Source organism: Carassius auratus, chromosome 3 (assembly GCF_003368295.1).
Source record: "Carassius auratus strain Wakin chromosome 3, ASM336829v1, whole genome shotgun sequence".
In the NCBI taxonomy this organism is placed as follows: Eukaryota; Metazoa; Chordata; class Actinopteri; order Cypriniformes; family Cyprinidae; genus Carassius; species Carassius auratus.
This window is the reverse complement of record NC_039245.1, coordinates 13,450,262-13,470,406: the sequence shown is the minus strand read 5'-3', so window position 1 is coordinate 13,470,406 and position 20,145 is coordinate 13,450,262. Positions and strand designations below refer to the sequence as shown.

Below are 20,145 nucleotides of genomic sequence, written 5' to 3'. Positions count from 1 at the left end.
ATTTAAGCATTCTCTCAAGAAGAGAAAGCTTGTGTTCTCTCTCTCTCTCTCTCATTCATTCATTCTCTCTCTCTAGTTTGATGTCCTCCCTGAGCAGCTCCACTCGCTCCCTCACCTGTCCCAGGACACTTAGCAAATAAACCATGCCTGTTAACAACAACAGCACAATGAATTTCAGCAAAAAGTTGTCTATTAACTTTGTATTAAGTCTTTCCCCAGCAGGCTCACTTTCTCCAGAATAGTACTAAAATGAAAAAAAAAACACACAAAAAAAACTAAAAACAAAGAGATCTTAACATTAGAAAATATGACAAAGCAGGACATGCATACAAAATACTGAAGTGCTAAAGTTTGGTTAAAACATTTGTAGACATCTCTTGCATGACAGCACTTCAAAAACACAACAAAGGGAAAGACAATTGCCTTACACTATATATAATCTTGACTGTCTTATTGTTTGTGGACTTTATGTAAAAAAAAAAAAAAAAAACACTGCCTTGTTATTTGAATATAAACACCGTCATCGTATGCACGCACGTGATTCTGGGATATGGTAGGGTGCGAAGTGTCCATCAGATGGACACTTCGTTTTTATGGGAACTGAAAGGCGCATTCGAAATTCGACAGCCTTCATCGCGCAGCGGTGACGCATTCGCACTACAAATGCGCCCTTCCAAATGCGCATTCTGACTTTGGGACAGCTTTTGTCTTGATGCTGTGACGCAATCACACTTCAAATGCTCACTTCGGTGTCCACGCACTTCAATTTGGGACACAGCTTATGAGTCACTGCATCACAATCACTTTGCCACACCTGCACCTCATTCATCAGCCAATTTCCTTGCCACACCTGCACCTCATTTATACACACATATAATCACTCTCACTCACTGTGAAGTCTTGTTTAGCCTGTCAGACATTTCTGAGCAGTTTTCCCCTGTGTTTGACCTTTGGACTGTGTATTCAACTCTGATTTCTCTGCTGCATGCCCCGATATCTGCTTGTTTCTCGTTTTGATTCTGGTTATCCATGGCACACCTGACGCTATTCCTGATTTCTGCCTGTCTGACCATTCTTGAAATAAATACTGCATTTGGATCTGAACGCCTCTGACTCTCTTCGTAACCAGACTAAAACTGAAATTAAAACAGGCTGCCAAAAACAACACCATTCATTATGCTCCACCTCACTTACTGATGTTGAAAACTGACTGTCTACACCGTTAGCCATGCTCCCTACAGGCTAGAAGGCTTTTGCGTGGAGGGCCATCATCATTTGCTATCTCTGGCAAAACAATCTATGGATTCTTCTGAACACCCACCATGGCTTAGGATTTTTGTTTTTTTAGTTCAACATTTACTATGGGATGAGGTGGAGGTTTGGCTTCTATATAAAAAGACATGTTTTGATCATAAGACTTTGTTTAATGTTGATTGTCGAGCCGATTTCTTCTGCTTGCTAGTCTCTGTTTATTATCCCTACTACAAAATAGAAGTTTTTCCTCTGCTTGAAACACAGGGCATGCATCCCACCGTTTTCGCAAATTTTAGGCCCATTTCAAATTTGTCATTCATTACAAAAATTCTGGAGAAAACAGTTCTTGAAAAATAGCAAACTTCTCTAGCTGATAATATGATCTTTGAGGTATTTCAGTCTGGTTTCCGAAAATATCACTCTACTGATCATGCAGATATTATGGGCTGTCATTCCATTGTAATGCTGACTATACACAAGTTTATCTGCCTATAAAATGGAATTCGGATGGACTGATCTGACTTAAATCGGAAGCTATTGTTTTTTGCCCTTCCGAGCACAGAAGACAAAATTTACCTAACCTTGATCATTTAAATTTCACTATCTCAGCTAAGGTTTAATTGATAACAACTTACAATTTGATAGGCAAATTGCCTCGGTAGTTGGCTCTAGTTTTTTTCATCTGCGCTTTTTTTTCCAAAATTAAATCTTTCCTATCTAATGATTCTCTCGAAGTTGCTATTCATGCCTTTATAACATCCAGGCTAGATTATTGCAACTCTCTTTGTTATGGGATTTCCAAGAATCAAATCTCTAGATTACAAATTGTTCAGAATGCAGCAGCACGTCTTTTGGAAGGATGCAAAAAATTTGATCATGTGACAACTCTTTTGAGATCCCTTCACTGGTTACCTGTCCAATATAGAATCGACTATAAAATTTTACTATTAGTCTACAAATCCTTAAATAATCTTGCACCATCATATTTATCATATTTACTCCACCCATATACTTCAAAGCGAGAACTGAGATCAGGAAACAAATCCCTCGTTCATATTCCTAGAACCCTCTTGAAAACGAGGGGAAATAGAGCTTTTGAAGTGGTGGGCCCTACCTTATGGAATAATCTTCCTATTCATCTTAAAATGGCTTCCACTTTATCAGAGTTTAAAACAGCACTAACAACACATTTGTTTGGAGTAGCTTTTAATGTGTAATTTACTTGAACTTATCTTTTAATGCACTTTGATTGTTGATAGTGACGTTGTTGGTTATGTATTTTGTTGTGATTACTGTACAGCACTTTGGTTGGCTAAAAACCAGAAGTAAATGTGCTCTAGAAATAAACTTGACTGGATGCCCTCTTGGCCTGTTTGACAGATGTAAAGGCATTGTCGCTAAACTTCAAGAATGTAATTGATGAAAAAAAAAAAACAGAAATGGTTTTAAATCCTCAGATTTATTGACTGCTCTCTCTTGGTGGGTTGTCATGTGTTAAGATGTAAAACATTTAAGTGTGGTACTTTATGAACGCCTGATGTTTTTTCAGTTGCAGGTCCTAAAGTGAAGACTTTACTTTCTTTTACAAAACTTATGCCTTTATTACCTCTAGAGTAGAGAACTGTAACTCACTGTATGCTGGGATTAGTCAAACATCTTAATCTAATACTGGTTCAAAATGTGGCAACTAGACTTTTGACTGGGATTCATGTGCATTGGAGTAGACTTAAAATTTTACTAAATGGTCTATTAAGTCACTAAATGGTAGGTCTCCCTCGTATACATCGGATTTATTGTGCACGATGCAACTAGATTTCTTCAGTCCTCCAAAGACTCTTGTTTATCCCCAAGACAACACTGAGTGGATCACACTTGTTTCAATTGCACCAAAACTCTGGAATGATCTGCCAATTTGTGTGCACATTGGTCAACACTGGTTGTAAATGGTGCTATAGAAATAAAACTGCCATAGTATTTTGATTTCATCTGTTGACCAGCAAGAGAGTCCAAAGTAAAAGCCATTGAAAGAGAAAAAAAAAAAAAAGCCACCATGCGAGAAACTCAGATCACAGGGTTAAGAAACCCATTAACTGAGTTTAAGAGGTCCAGCTTCAGACATGGCATCTGTTCAACAAAGAGGCAAATTATTTTAAAGGAGTTTTATTTTGTTCATGCATCCTGTAGCCAGAAATGAAGCAGAAATCATGGACAGGGAGGCATATATGTGGTCTCAAACCCATCACCTGTAAGTGAAAGGAACAAGAAGTCAACTTGACACATGTGCAACCGGGAATTAAGCCTAAAAGCACAAGTCACTGAATGCATACTTGGCTGATAGTAGTCATAAACCTCAACGACCGCCGGCTTGAGATCCTGCACTGCAGGACCTGGTTTCAGTTGTAGCCTGTAGGTCATGGGGACACCCTTAGGAACCTGTGAGACAGAAGGGATGGAGAAGCACATAAGCACATATGAAGGGGAAGATAGAGAAGCTACCCAGTGCACACCTCACCCCTTTCAGATACACCAGCACATGGTCATCTCCAGCATCAACCCGCTGCACTAGTGGAGCAAAAGAATCTGGTGGAGATCCAAGCTGAGAAGGAAAAATGGTTTAATATCTGAAGTGGCTTTAAGCACCTTGGGACTTTAAAATACAAGTCATCTTAAAAACATACGAACCAGTGATGCATCTGCTGTGAAACCTGACAGAAGTTTAATATCCACAATAACCATATTCGTAGTTGGTTTTGCACCATTGTACCTAAGAGAAGAGAAAAAAAAAAAAAAGTTAACTTAGCAATTGGGTGCAACTACAAAAATGGCTTCAAGCTGCTCAGAGGTGGCATTTAACTCAACACACACAAATCCCAGTCGTATGCCTGGATATTGAGGCCAGAGTTGGGAGAGAACTACATTCAGACTGGCTTTCATGTGACCGTTACAGAATTGAGTAAGCACAGAGAAGTCTTGACTCAGCGGTGTAAAGAGTTTAGGGTCAAACAGGACACAAAGTGGTTCTTACGTCACAGTGATGTTCAGCATGAGATCAGCTCCACGCACTCTGCAGTCTCTTGCCACCTTCACTTCAACACCAAGTGTTCTGGAAACTTTAATGGGTGTCGGGATGTTGTAGAAACACGCAACCTGGTGTAGTACATAAAATAAACCAACACGTGACAAGAACTGGGACAAGCATAGAGGTAGAAGTAAAGCAGATGAAGTTTACGAACCTGCACAGACACACAGGTGGAGCCCTTCGCTTGAAGACTATATCTGCCAGGAATGTTCTTCAGCCGCTTCTCCTGATACAGCAGCCTGTTGTCCCGATTCACATCAAAGTTATATACCTCTCCTGCCATAGAGGACTGTAAAGTAACAGTGCTGGAGCCCTCCAGGCTGAACACTTTAGTGGCGAAGAGAGACAGAGCATGAAGAGCCACCACAGTGTCCTAAAAATAAACCCCAGATTTAAAAAAAAAAAAAAAGCCTCCGATATCATTTGTGCTCCTGTTTGGTGTGCGGTCTCACCTGGGTGGAGGAAAAGCCTCCATAAGGGTTCTGCTGGGCCACAAGCCAGTTGACAATGCGGTTAGCATAGCTCAGATCAGTGGTCGTGAGAGGCTGTACAGAGAGAACCGCTAGCAGCACATACGAGCTGATCTCCACCGCCAGAGTGTCACCAGATGACGTCTGAGACCAGTGGAGCTTGTTGCCTTAGGACGAGAGAGGACAGAAAGTTGATGCCAAAGAACCTGAACATCAAGGAGACTAGTGAACCTCACCTTCAGAAATGGCAATGTTCTTCAAGGCAGTTAAAAGCCGAGCTCGAGTGCTGGTCTCTCCAGCCAGACTGAAGGTGTAGGCGAGCAGAGCCGTCGTGTAAGTGTTTCCCAGGTTCCCAACGACAGGCCTCAAGCAAGACCGAGCATTGGTGATGACCGGATCCTTAAAGCAAAGCAGAAAGTGTCACTACACCAGTGGTTCCAAACAAAGTTTCTGGAGGCCATTTAAGACAAGGAAAACATGCAATGTTGAGGGGTCTCCAGGAATTACTGGACTACACAACTGGAAGGTCAAGAAGCTTGTATAAACAACTGGCAGGCATGTTTTACCGTGACAAGGATGCCCATTTCAAGGAGTGATGCAACAACGTAGCCCGTCATGGTCACAGTATCACCAACACCACCCTAAAAACGGAGCAGCATAACGCTTTAGGTCAGACGTAGACTTCAGATCAGTTACAGCACATTTAAAGAAACATGCACCTTCATGTCAATGTGGTACAGAGTTCCCTCTTGCATGAAACAGCCATCTGAACCCTGCTTGCTGATCAACCAATCCTGTGCGCTCTTGAGGACACTGGGATCAATGAAGATGAAACGCCTTGCTAGGCCAAAAGACCTCATGACGAAGGTGGTCAACCTGGCCATGGAAAAAAAAAAAAAAAAGAGTCACATTAAAAAGTCCCAATTCAATGCACAATAAAAGAACGGCATGAAACGCACCATGTATTGGGTGCATCGTAGCCAAATGTGCTGTATGAACCATCACTGTGCCTGTAGTTTAGCTGTCCTTGGTATCCTGTTCAAGTCAAATTTAAAACCTTGGTCAGGATTCACATTACACCAAATGAACTCCGAGGAGTAGGACTTGTAGGATTCGGTCATCTGTACCGCTCTGAAGGTAACCAGTGGCAGTCTGTCGGATGGTTGGGGTGAGCTGCGCAGTGCCTTCCAGGTACTGCAGGATGTAGATATTGGGAGCAAGAGTTATCATATTTTGTTCTCCACAGCCAGATGGCATCTGTAGCAAGCCATCAAGATTATTTAGCGCACGACCAATTATGTCCCCTAAGAGGAAGAAAAACCATCAAAACCAAAAAACCCTCAGAAACCAAAAGTTAATTTGCTGAACATCTCCAGGTCCACTTCCCCATTAATTAAGTGCCTTACCAAGGACTGAAACGGAGCATTTGGCAGATCCCTGGATCACATTTGTTGGAAACGTCAGAGACACATCTTCTGAAAGGACGCTCCCTGTGGACCAAAACAGAACAGGGACAGCACTGTTCAGTGACAAGTGTAAAAGTGCTAAATAAATAAAATAAGGAAGGAACAGATCAGCACAGAGAGCTAGGTTACACCAGTTTTACACACACGGTCTGCAGACCACATGCAGCCCGTATGGATTACGTATACAGTGCAGAAGCCAGACTCGTGCTTTCACATAGGACTCATTTGTAGTCTGCTATGGATCCACGGCTGTTTAGGTCCTCACAGTACTTTAACAAATCACAGACTTTGAGTTTAAACTCAAACAAGGTATTTATGCATTTGACTTCTAGGATTGTATACCAAGTTGCAAAACACTTAAAGCATACACAGCCTACATCTTGCACTAAAGCCAAACGTTTATAAAATAAAACACACATTTAAGTCTTTATTTCAGACAATCCCACAAGTCTTGAAAAGGTTTCTAGCACCACAAGTGCATCCATGTTGCCTTCTGAAAAGTACACTTTTCCATCACTTTACAATCTAGCCCAAAAGCCAGTTACCTCATTTCTTGAAATTAGTCACAGTACATGCTCATTTTTACCATGCACTGATAGACCACAACCATGTACAGTGGGAACGCTAATCCATTTCCACTGGTGTACTCAAACCCAAAACACTTCATAGCAGACAGTGTGAAAAACCAGGCACTACAGTTTACAAAGAGAATGCACTTCAAAAGTCACTGAGTGCAAACAAACCCTTTGGACAAAATATCCAACTCTGGGTGAAGATCCTTTCAACTCCTTCAGGCTATAAAAAGAGCAGAAATATGCACCACATCAGCAAAACCGCATGAGCTCCATGATCAAACTCCAGAAAGCTGGTTAACACTTACCAGAACAAGTAGACTCTCAGTAACAATGTCAATGCGTCCTCTTGTCGGCACGGTCACAACTTCAGTGCCACATCGAACCTGGGATTGATCAGCCCGAGCACTGACAGTCACATTTACAGATCCTATAATACAGACGGGAAGTGAGCAACATCTCATACTCAATTTAGAAGAGACAAACCATGAAAAACAGACCAAGGACCGATGCGGAGAGAATCCATTTAAAGGTCTTTCTCACACTGGCACAGAGACAGGATGAATACAGATCATTAAGAGGTCGAAGACTGAAGTCCGAGGAAACAGCTGGAGTCACTTTAACCTGCCAAAGAATTACATTAGTGCACACGGAGTAAAGACAAGATTCTTTGAGAGTGTGATTTTGACAAGCTAAGTTTTCTGGGATAGCATTTTTGCAATACCAACTTGGCTGGTTTAGGCCCGTCAGGGAGAACGGTCAACTGAAGTTTTCCACATTTAGTTGTGGGCCGTTCATAAACAGTGACCGAAATTAAGACTTGCTGAAGTCATTCTTGCACATGATACTGCTTTGTTTTGGTGGAAAAACTCATGGAAAGGGGCTCTGTATTTTGAATTGCTTATTCTAACAGCATTAAAATAGGCTACATCTTACTTTGAAAGCTGGGAGCATTGAGACGCTATCAGCTTGCACAACTCAAAGAATTAGAACAAACACCCATTACACTAATAAATATGAATCCAGACCATGATGCACTTGGACAGGTAGTTGAAGACTGTGGCCTTCAGCTCGAAAGACTCTCCACGGATGATGGAGTAAGGCAGGGAGAGCTCCAGGAAGAAGGGCTGGAAGACCATCAGCTGAACAGGAGGAGCCAAGCCAAAACCTTTGGAGGACACACAGAATGCCTCCGTCTCCCATGTGGTGATTGTGTCAGGAACAGTCAGATTAACTCTTGTGGATCCAGTGTTTCTGGAAAAGCACACCAGAAGATATAAATGAGGGGGCAGGAGAGGCAAACAAGTTGAGCCCAAGTGGCTTTAGGTCAGTGAGGTCAACCGCAGTTCCTGGGTGGACCACAGCCCAGCAGAGTTCTTCAACACCCAACCCCCCAAAAACACCCTTGTCCACATGAAAATGCAAAGACCCTAAAGTGCTATCGATTCTTTGCTTACCCCACTTGAGCAAGCTGCCAGATCCAGGTTTCTGGAAAGTAAGTCCTGACAGTCACGTCAATAGAGGAGCGGTCATCACCTCCAGCAAACTCGTTTTCAGGCGCCTTTAAAAACACTGAGAGAAACAAAAAGAACAGCCACACTTTATACCAGAACTGCAACAGCCAATTGATTTTTGTTTAAGCCTATAATTAAGTGGACAAGTCAGGACTGTGTGCCAGGCTAGCCTATAGTAAAAGACTAGTTTTAAGTGCCATTGTAATACTGGGCTTCCATTGCACACTACAACATGCCATTTTGGGTCGGGGGTTCCACTGTGTACAACACCTGGCACTTTAGTACCAGCTTGGCTAAAGTTCTAAACAAGCCATACAGTTACCAGAATGTGATGTGTAATCCCCGATTTGCCAGAGAGAATAGTCACTTGCAACACGAGACCCACCAAATCAGCACAATTGGGATTGAAGGCAACTTTTTGAACGAGCACACCTTTTAAACTAAAAATGCTGTTTCATGGTCTGAGGAAGTACAGATGTTCCTCGTTGATAGCCAAGGAAGAAAAAGGATAGAGAAAAAAAAAAGAAAACCCACTTCAGAAGATATACGGCTCACCCAGCAGTGTTCAGATTTTCAGCCAAGTGTATCCAGAATGCCCAGCCCAGAATTTTATTTCTGTGCATCCCTAATTAGAACAAGCAGTTTAAGAATGTTGCATTTGGATGCACAAAGTCTGGAAGAACACCACTTAGGCAGTGGTTGTGCCACTTCAGCCAGTGAAAACCTTTACAAAAAAAGTGTGGGGGGGTGGGGTCTAGATCAAGAACCTAAAAAGACATACTGCCACGGAAGTTGCGATAGTAGTTCAGGCCTCTGTAGGTCAAGCAGTTAGGTTCTTGGACAGCCAGATTTGTTGCAACCTTCATCCCCACACTCTGTCAAAGCAAAGCATAAAGATGAATTTCAGGAATTGATCAGTATTCAGCCACTAAAATGGCTGCAAACTACTTCCAACCTGGAAAGCTTCGTAAGCTTGGTCCGTAGGAACTGCTCGACGGGGTCGAACATTCAGGCACTCCTGTTCATCCTCAACAGGAAATGGATAATAGGATTGAGATCGTACTGGGAGCAGGTTGAACACCTAAAAACATGGAAGGGGAGGGAAGTGTTAGGTCAAACACCTCACTGAGCAGTTTAAGAGGAAAGCCAGGTGGACACATAGCAAGCTACTGAGCGTTAAACTCTTTAGTTTTAAGTACTAAACTTAGGTATTTGCAGAATGAAATACAACCATGGCACATTGGTGAAATACCAGTCAAATAAGCTCTCAGGAATCGGTTTCTTTTTCCTCACTCTTCAAACTGGGAACACAGCTTAAAGTAAACGTACCTTTTTATCTTTAATTTAAACCATATTTCCATTTTGAAATTCCACTTCTGCAATATGCAGTTTTTTTTTAAACAAAGTTCAACCTTAGGTTGGTATTCTAAAGAGTCCATGAATTATCAAAATCAAAGTCTGAACAGGGTACTCGCATCTATATTCCAAAAATGGGTGTTGGCACTTAATGGATTACTGAGAAACAGATGTTTTTCCTAATAGGCATGTCAGCAATGGATGCAAATCCAGGTAAGTTTAACCAGCGATTGCATCAGAAGTCAGTGAATCACCTGGGACTGTCAAACAATAGTTTGACACATTGCATACAAAGTAATGTTTGACAAGCCACAATAGCTTTGGTCCGTCCAATTGATCCATCTGCATAACTCAAATTCTGAGACTAAACCAGGATGTCAAGTCAAGTCTGACAAGACTAATTAAATGCACATGGATACCGCTTCAGCATTCAAACGTCTTCCTGGCTCCATGATCCGAACACTCTGATCAACAGCACTGAGGCCACACAGGGATCCTGCTTGAGCAGACACGGTCAAAACACTTCCCTCACCAGGAACAGCTGTAGGGGGAGAAAACTGCAGAGACACCTGGAACAAGAACAAGCTCAAGCTGAAGGACATGTTGCCACAACCCACAGAGTAGAGGTGCTAGAGGTCCACACACCTGGTTTTGGAAACACATGTCAGTGTCAAAAGCTGCACTAGCAGCAACTAAATTCTGACTGGGCAGAACACAGAAGGCCAGAATCTGCACTACTGGAGCCATATCGACACCGACAGACAGCTGGAACGACACTGTGCCACTTGGTGCATTCAGAGCCCTCACTTGAACCGTCTGAAATCCATGCAGGACGATCACTCCTTTGGACAAGACCTGACAAGAGACAGACTGGGGCATAAGAGGTGCCAAAAAGAGAACCAACAAGTGCAGTCATCAAAACCAGCATCCACTCACCATAAAGACGATGTCGGCACTGTAGTCACCAGTCTCTCCAACAAAAGAATAATTGATTGTCACTGGATACTTGGCACCACATTTCAGCGGCTGCTCAAGCTTCTCTATAGTCAGTTCACTAAACGTTGGGTTGTCAGTAGCAGTTTGGAAAAGCGGCACATTCTTCCTTTCGGTACTGAAGTAGGGCGATTTAAAACCATAAAAAACTGGTGAAGTTGCACTTGCCTGAAAGAACAGAAAAAAAAATTTGGCTTCATGCAAGATAAATCTTAATTGATAAGTGGGATCAGGTGGAGTGTACAAATTCTACTCCAGTACCATTAAAATGAACTTACTACATAAAGTAGCACACTTCAGTTACTCAGTAAAAATTAGTTAAACTTTAACAGTGGGGAGGCAAAAATGGGATAGGCTAAAGGTGTCAAACTCCAAAACCGGAGGGTAACAGCCCTGCACAGTTTAGATGTAACCCCAATTAAACAACAAAATCTGAAAATCTTTGATATACAAGACTGTGTAGACATTTTACATGAGACCAAGACCACCAGCAGGTGGAAGAAAGTAACTTAAGACTCTGCAACTGAACGGAATCATTCAGATATTGAGTCATTGAGGAATGGTACACGTTCATTGCTCAAGAGATGCCAATTTCAAATTACTTGTCGAAATGGAACGAACAGGCAATATGTGGGTCTAAAAATAGGTCTCTTAACTCATGCTGCATGAGATAAGACAAAAACCCTTATAGTAGCACAAGTAGATGCAATTCGTCACCTTCCACCTCGGAATAGGATTAAGGCAAATCGTACCACCAGAGTCAGACCAGCTTTAGGGAAGTCAGCTGTGTTGAGGGAGAAAGAAGCCACTCCATTCAGGTTCGTAGTCAGATTCAGCAACAGTTTGTTGGGCCATTGGCTACCATCCAGGAGATAGACTGCCTTCCTTGCTATTGGAGTCCCGTTGAAATAAGATGCAGAGATCTGTTGGGATAGAAAGGTTAGGAAAGGGAACCAATGAGGATGTCTTAGATGTAGCTCTACTTGCCTTTCCATTGATCACTGATCCATAGTTAAAGAAACCTGGGAGGTCCAAAAACGAGACCTTGCCAACTTCAAACGTAGTGAACACGGTTGTGGATTTTGACATCATTACACCTGGGAGGAAACATTATGAATAAAAAAAAAAAAGGTACAAAACAAGTCCCTGGTTTAAAAAAAATAATTCCAGCCAGCTGCTCACCTGTTCCCGCTTCAGTGACATTCACGTTAACATTGAAGGAATTTTGCAGGTTCTCTTCAAATTTGGTGGTGAAAAACTCTGACGTACTGATAGTAAGGGAAGCACAACCGGTGTTGTTCATCTGGTAGCAGAACAAAGGTGGTCGGATTTGGGTGTGGACCGGTTAAAAAAAAAAAAAAAAAACACTACTCCTGCTCTGTAAAGTGGTCTCCTACCGTAGCAGTTTTGTTAAGACACACACGAGACGCACCAGGTACCACAGAAAATGGGAACGGCTCACGACACACTTCCACCAACGCTTGACCAGGTACAGGTTGCCCATACGTGTATCTGGGAGTAAAGAGTTAAGGAGCAAGATCACCCAAAAAGTCAAGAATATAAGAGCTCACACTTACTTGGCACAAGCCTCAACTTTCAGTCCAACATCTCCCACACTGTACATCTGTGGTGTGGTCAAGGTGACGTCAAACTTGGGTAAAACTAAACCAGAAACCAAGGCTTTAAATTAGGACCCCAGTCAGTCATCAAGACAACCCACTGCACATCATGTGTGGTAACTCACCATACTTTTTCACCTCGAAATCCTGAGAGATCATACGGTCACCAATAAAAGCCCTCAGAGCATACATCCCAACCTGAGCCTCAGGGTTTAACTGGTGAGAAAGCTGCAATATCCACCCAGTTGAGGAAACATTTGTCCACTGACCGATCCGGTTCTTATTATTGTCCTATTTGGAGAGAAAAAGCTTGGAATGAAAAGATGCAAGCCCAAGAAAGAACAGTAAAACCACAAAGAACATGTAGAGGTGAACCAGTGTTGTATCTATCCAAATACTTGGTCCAGAACAAGTTCTCACCTCCACCACCACTAGACTGTACTGTAAAGACAAACATAACATTAGGCAACTTCCATTTAAAATCCTGGAAGACCAGAAACAGCACAGGCTTTACCATTTGATTAAGAGGAACAAATTTAGCATCCATGGTCACAACCCTGAAGTTCACTGCGGAAGAGACACAGCTCACTTGGATTACATAATGCACTTGAAGGTGTACAAAGTCCATTACACTACAAGTTCTGATCACTTCCAATTAATACAAGGGTCATTTGTAGCTCACCCATTTGTCCTGGGTTGTAGATGGGTTTGTCTGTTTGGATGAAGGTCAGAGGCAGGTAACTTCTGAACATGACTTTCCGCTCTTCTGTCATTTTGAAGAACCTCCCTTGAAGAACCACCCTCACTTTCTGCACCAATTCTCCATCTACCTTTGGAGCCTGTAGAGAAACACTTTAATACAGGAAAGAAAAAACACTGCATGTGCCACACTGAGACAGACCTTGAAACTAAAACAACGGTGAAAAGCATCTGAAGAGCTCTGCTGCGCAAGCGGTGTTGTCTGGTTTTGGTCATCAACCAGAAAGATGGTCATTGCAAGACTCTCATTGGGTTTTAGAAGACTTGCACACAATTTGGCATTAGAGCCAGACTCAATCACTGCAGAAAACATCACCAAGAAGGATCTGTGGAAACAAACACGTTCAATAGAAGGTCAGAAGTCCGATCAGCACACATTCAATATAAATGTATAAGAGAAGTAAGCTCCATAATAGAGACTTAAAACAAACTTTGAGAAATCACATTAAAACAAAGACACCTTATTTTTCATTTCAAACCCCAATTACTCACGGTCCTGATCTCTGTCCATCAACAGCAAAGAGAAAAAGGACTAAAATGAGCCCTTTCCAAACACAAAACTCGTTCATAACTGTGGATAATGATGATGATAATCCAAGACTAGAATCAAATCAAGTGCCTCTTTCAGAAACCCTGCAGTACTTCTACTGCTCTAGTGACTCTCAATCAGCTGGTCTGATGACATTTATATTTAAACGCTTTTAATTGGAGGAATTCATTGAGCTCGTTAATGTCACTAATTAACCTCCAGCTAGTGATGGGAGAAACAAACTTTTTCAAAGCTTCGACTCAATTGAACCAATTGCTGCGCAAAATGATTCACTGTTTCAAAGTACTCTAAACACCACACGCTAGTGACGCCTTCTAGTCAGAACTGTGTAAATGCTAAAAAACAAAACATGCAGAAAAAAAACACAAATTATTAATAATAATAAGCCTTTTGCAAACCCAATGTATTGCTTTTTTGAAAGTATATTATATTAATGCATTCAAAATAATGAAATTCCATTAAATATGAAGTGTCTGTAGGTGCTGATCATATAATTAGAATATAATCAAAAAGGTGATTTATTTCACTAATTCCATTAAAAAAGTGAAACTTGTATATTATATAAATTCATTTCACACAGGCTGATATATTTCAAATGTTTATTTCTTTTAACTTTGATGATTATAACTGACAACTAAGGAAAATCCCAAATTCAGTATCTCAGAAAATTAGAATATAACACTCTAAAAAACGCTGGGTTGAGACAGTTGGGTAGGACTTTTGTTTTAATCCAAGTTTGGGTTGAAAATTGGTCTCGATTTTAACCCAGCGGTGCTGGGTTGGGAACGAGGATGTGAAGGAGAGCATGCACGTCACACTAAGATCGTACGTCTCCAGTGCGAGCAGCCGCCATTTTCTCAGCGTGAAAGAAGCGAGAAGCGAGTGAGAGACTATGGTAAGTAAATATTCAAAATGTAAAGTTATCGTTGTTTGTTTACCCAGTTGTATTAAAGGCGGAACGTTTTATGAAAGGCAGAAACAAAGAAGCTTAACGTTTTATTTGTAAAAAACATGGACGCGGTTTTCGCCTCAGACACGGAGGACTTAACGGCCTCATTTATGGTTACTGAATGGAAGACCTACTTTTAATATAACGTCCGTGAATGTATTTTGTCATATTTATATAAGATTTTACATTATCTGCACTTTTTGAGGTGTTAATAGACAGATATGGTTTTCACGGTTAAACTGAATGTATGTTAGTCTCCTAAATCAAACGGCATTGTGTAGTAAAGTCTAGCATAATTATTTTGAGGCTGTTGAAGTGGTAATTGTTAAAAGTATTTTTCATGTAATATTTCAGACTGATCGAGCTTGTGTCTTCATTGTCCCCACACCGAGAGTTAAAGAGACAGAATCTGTTTGTGTGAGAGATAGCAAACATGTATGTTCAAAATAAAATACTGGTCTCCCTGACTAGCAATGGAGGACACAAATTAAAAGAATATTAATGTCTAATGGTTAGAGAGTCGGACTTGCAATAGAAGGGATGTGTGTTCGAGTCTCGAGGCGGCAGGAATTGTGGGTGGGGGGAGTGCATGTACAGTGCCCAACTGCTCCCCGTGCGCCACATAAATGGCTGCCCACTGCTCCGGGTGTGTGTTCACACTCACAGTGTGTGTGTGTGTGCACTTTGGATGGGTTAAAAACAGAGCACGAATTCCGAGTATGGGTCACCATACTTGCTGAATGTCACTTTCACTTCACTTTTAATATATTTATTTGTTTTCCAAAAATGAGCAAAGTTTGTATGGGTCTGGAACAACATGTAGAGAGTAAATTATGAGCATTTTTATTATTTGGTGAACTGATCGTTTTGAAGAGCAGTCCTCCACGTACATGAACATTTGTCAGGTATGTGAATGTCATGTCTGTTTTAATGTTTCAGTAAAGAAGCTTTCTGAAGCCCAGAAAGCTGAGCCTTTCTCAATTCTGCCCTCACAGTAGTGCTACCATTATAGCCTTCAGGAGCGCTGTGGTAGACCGAGACCTTAAACAACCACACAAAGTTTTGAAACTTACTAATTTACCTATCCTTATGGATGTGAATACACCTCTACCTGAAAACAGAAAGAGTTTAATTAAATGTTTTCTTTTTTCAATAGTGTTTCTCTTTCTAGGCCACTGATGAAGAGCAGGCGGTGACTGGGATGAATGCTGGTCAGAGAGGAGAATCTTCTTTCCTCTAAACTGATGATGTAGAAGATGTCACATATGCTGATGGGCTTCTTCATGACTACTTCAGTTATGCTAAAGAGATCATGAAAATTGACCGTGATGCATGATCTGTATTCATGGACTATGAAACAAACTGTAAGTGTATAATTTGTAAAAACAATGTTAAATGCTTGTTCTGTGTGGTTTAGTAGAAGAGTTTACACTCTGTCATTCACACACATGCTCACATTCTTTCACACACACACACACACATGCGTCTGTTAAATGTTATAATATCAATGTTAATGTTGTGGTTTATTATTACTGTCATGCCAGAATAGTTTAAGAACTTAACTAATTGTACATTTATTGTATAATAGTGTTTTCGTATATTTTTATACAATATATAAAATTGAACAAAGTCCAATTTGATCTTAAGTTATATTCAACAAATGTTCAATGCTTTATGAACTCTGTAGCTGTTAATGCCATCCTTTTCTGCATTTCTTCTTACATGTTACTTTTTGACTTTTCTCTTGTTTTTAATAAATATTTTCCTTTTGATAATTATTATTTGTGTGTAAAAGTTATATTTAAAATGAACAAGATTTGTAGGATTAATGCCTAGCTCAATTTGGGTTCATTTTAGCCTAGCAATGCATTGTTTCCCACAACCTTAAACTCAATTCATGGCACCACTCCGCAAGTTCATTACATGCTAAATGAAATCGAACATTTTCTAAGTAGGTTTCCTTCTGGAACACAGTGATAAAAAATACCAGCTCTGGATTTTGAAACCCTGCAAATGAAGTAATTTTAAACCATAAAATAAGCAACCCAAATTAGGTTGTTTTCTACCCAGCAGTATTTAGAGTGAACTTTAGACCAATACAAAGATAGGATTTTTAGAAATCTTGGCCAACTGAAAAGTATGAACATGAAAAGTATGAGCATGTACAGCACTCAATACTTAGTTGGGGCTCCTTTTGCCTAAATTACTGCAGCAATGTGGCGTGGACTCGATCAGTCGATCAGGTTTTTTAATGGATTTTTCTGTGGCACTGCTCAGTTGTTATGAGAGCCCAGGTTGCTCTGATAGTGGCCTTCAGCTCTTCTGCATTCTCCGGTCTGGCATATCGCATCTTCCTCTTCACAATACCCCATGGATTTTCTTTGGGGTTAAGGTCAGGCGAGTTTGCTAATTAAGAACAGGGATACCATGGTCCTTAAACCAGGTACTGGTAGCTTTTGCACTGTGTGCAGGTGCCAAGTCATGTTGGAAAATGAAATCTGCATCTCCATAAAGTTGGTCAGCAGCAGGAATCATGAAGTGCTCTAAAACTTCCTGGTATACGGCTGTGTTGACCTTTGACCTCAGAAGACACAGTGGACCAACACCAGCAGATGACATGGCACACCAAACCATCACTGACTGTGGAAACTTTACACTGGACCTCAAGCAACGTGGATTGTGTTCCTCTCCTCTCTTCCTCCAGACTCTGGGACCCTGATTTCCAAAGTAAATGCTAAATTTACTTTCATCAGAGAACATAACTTTGGACCACTCAGCAGCAGTCAAGTCCTTTTTGTCTTTAGACACTTCTGATGCTGTCTGTTGTTCAAGAGTGGCTTGACACAAGGAATGCGAAGCTGAAACCCATGTCTTGCATACGTCTGTGCGGAGTGGTTCTTGAAGCACTAACTCCAGCTGCAGTCCACCCTTTGTGAATCTCCCCCACAGTTTTGTTTCACAATCCTCTCCAGGGTGCAGTTATCCCTATTGCTTGAACAGTTTTGTCTACCACATCTTTCCCTTCCCTTTGTCTCTCTATTAATGTGCTTGGACACAGAGTTCTGTGAACAGCCAGCCTCTTTTGCAATGACCTTTTGTGTCTTGCCCTCCTTGTGCAAGGTGTCAATGGTCATCTTTTGGACAAGTGTCTAGTCAGCAGTCTTCCCCATGATTGTGTATCCTACAGAACTAGACTGAGAGACCATTTAAGGGCTTTGCAGGTGTTTTGAGTTAATTAGCTGATTACAGTGTGGCACCAGGTGTCTTCAATATTGAACCTTTTCACAATATTCTAATTTTCTGAGATACTGAATTTGGGATTTTCCTTAGTTGTCAGTTATAATCATCAAAATTATAATAAATAAATATTTGAAATATATCAGTCTGTGTGTAATGAATGAATATAATATACAAGTTTCACTTTTGAATGGAATTGGTGAAATAAATCAACTTTTTGATGATATACTAATTATATAACCAGCACCTGTATAATATGTGTTTTAAAAAATGTATTATTAATTAGCAAGGCTAAATTTTATATATATATTTAAAATTGTTTAACAAGGGGAAAAAACTTTTACAGGGTTTTAAAAGAGATAGGAAGACAAAATAGCAGAAAATAACATGCATAAATTAAAAAAAAAAACATTAAAAAAACATTTGTAGACTTTCCACAAGATGGGTGCCAATCCAGGGCGACGTCCCGTCATTCAATACTGAGAATTTTAACACAAAAAAAGACAAAAAAAAAAAAACTTATTTGTAACTGCTTTACTACATTAAATACATAATTTATAAAATTTAATTATAAAAGTGCTCTTTAAAATAATACCCAAATTAATTAGACAATTAGTACATTTTATTTCTAAAGCATATTTGAAGGTGACACTGCTGACACTGACACTGACCAGAACACATAATGAAAACACTTAAAATAGGTAGTTCAATACAAAATCAGCTAAAAACAACAACAGATACAAAGTGAATAAGATAAATATGAATAAATAAAAATAAATTAATATACAAATAAAACTGTATAATTTTATTTTACATTTAGAATTAAATGAAGAACAAAGAAACACATTACAAGCAATAAAATGAGTGTTGAGGTATCAAAGTTTTCAAACAAGAACAATGAGCAATTTTTGTATTTTTATTTTATCAACATTATTGTTGTTTGATTATTATATACATATCTTTTGCAATGAAGTCTGCTATTATTTTGTTTATTTATTTGTTTAACATATTTTTTTTAAGTGCTACATGAATGAACCTGACTTTTATTTTGTATGGACCTTTAATTACTTTTATCTTCCAAATACATATTATTTAAATGTCAAATCCACTTTCAGTCGGCAAACAAACTAATAAGCATAACTTTCTATAGAGAGAGAAACAGTAGTATGATTAGTAGATTCCACACCAAGACTACAAACACCCCAGACACGCAGAGGTTTACTTATATGGAGTGATTTAACAGACAAAATTAAATACACATCTATAGAAGTTATTAAAAATGTAATGCAATAAATAAAATGTTAGCACAAGTAAATAAGGCATGAAATATGAACTATATTTTTCTTTCATGAAAAATACATATACGATTATAATAGTTCATTATATAGAACTAAATATAACTGAAATAAATGTATTACAATAAACTTTTTTTCTATCTGAGCGTTAATACTTTATGCATTTATTTCAATGTCTATACAGATTTGTATACATTTTTAATTTATGTCTGAGTGGTTTTAGTATAACAGGTTTTTATCAACATTAATTTATACATTTGTTCTTGCTCAAAGCATAAACCCACATATTTTGATAAATCTGTGGTATGCACAAACTGACATATCTTTGATAAAACTGTTCTTGTTTTAAGCATAAACCCACTTCATTTTGAGAAAATATGTTCTTGTTTTGAGGATAAACTCACCCAATTTTGGTGAGACATTTATCATGCTCACAGAGTACACCGCATGCAAATAATGTTTGGATTACATATTTAATATACATAAGTGATGGGAGAGAGAATCAGCTGAACTGAATCAACTGAAAAAATTGCTTTGCAAAGTGATTCACTATTGTAAAGAGCTCAGGAAGCATGCTGATGACACTGGCTGTTCACAACTGTGTAAATGCAATTACAAGAGCAACCGAATTATGCTAAAGACTCCTATCGCAAATGTTTTCATTAAGGAGTAATTTTATTAAATGGAACCTAAAAATGCAAAATGATTCACTCTTTTGAAGCTCTTGAAGCTGGACAAAACAGTGTAAATGCAATAATAACTCTATCCAAAAATACATTTTTACATACATAACTTTTTTATAAAGCAATTGAAAATCTCTTCTACAAGTGTAATCTATTAGACACAGTCTGCCAGTGCTACACGATTCACTCATTTGAAGCTAGTGAAACTGGTCAAAATGGTGTACATGCAGTAAGAAAATGCAGACTTTTTCAAAGCAATGGCATATTTTTTCCATGATTTGGTTACATAGTTAGTTTTACCCATTTATGCAAACATTTGTTATGAAAACTGAATCTTAATTACAAATGT

At 39.6% G+C, this 20,145-nt stretch overlaps 1 protein-coding gene across 1 annotated transcript; it reads right to left on the bottom strand.

Annotated features, from left to right (window-relative positions):
• Window positions 1–3,398: 3,398 nt before the first annotated feature.
• On the bottom strand, window positions 3,399–13,670 carry LOC113048754 (alpha-2-macroglobulin-P-like). Its single transcript, XM_026210584.1, has 34 exons — window positions 13,575–13,670; window positions 13,225–13,408; window positions 13,006–13,162; window positions 12,838–12,890; window positions 12,744–12,764; window positions 12,449–12,614; window positions 12,282–12,366; window positions 12,102–12,216; window positions 11,887–12,007; window positions 11,692–11,801; window positions 11,457–11,627; window positions 10,648–10,872; window positions 10,357–10,566; window positions 10,131–10,280; window positions 9,311–9,436; window positions 9,137–9,230; window positions 8,299–8,413; window positions 7,870–8,095; window positions 7,342–7,465; window positions 7,150–7,271; window positions 7,013–7,064; window positions 6,210–6,293; window positions 5,931–6,107; window positions 5,763–5,838; window positions 5,523–5,679; window positions 5,370–5,444; window positions 5,040–5,202; window positions 4,786–4,970; window positions 4,488–4,706; window positions 4,280–4,401; window positions 3,937–4,018; window positions 3,767–3,850; window positions 3,582–3,687; window positions 3,399–3,497 (listed from the first exon to the last, which is right to left on the bottom strand). The coding sequence occupies exons 1-34, from the start codon at window positions 13,649–13,651 to the stop codon at window positions 3,457–3,459; spliced, it is 4,275 nt and encodes a 1,424-aa protein (XP_026066369.1). The 5' UTR covers window positions 13,652–13,670; the 3' UTR covers window positions 3,399–3,456.
• Between the last annotated feature and the right edge of the window lie 6,475 nt (window positions 13,671–20,145).

Coding starts and splice junctions, on each gene's coding strand:
- LOC113048754 (XM_026210584.1), bottom strand. CDS start 13,651: ATGAACGAGTTTTGTGTTTGGAAAGGGCTCATTTTAGTCCTTTTTCTC. Junction 7,272..7,341: donor TCTCTCCGCATCGGTCCTTG/GTCTGTTTTTCA, acceptor TCTGTATTATAG/GATCTGTAAATGTGACTGTC. Junction 6,108..6,209: donor ATGCTCCGTTTCAGTCCTTG/GTAAGGCACTTA, acceptor TCTTCCTCTTAG/GGGACATAATTGGTCGTGCG.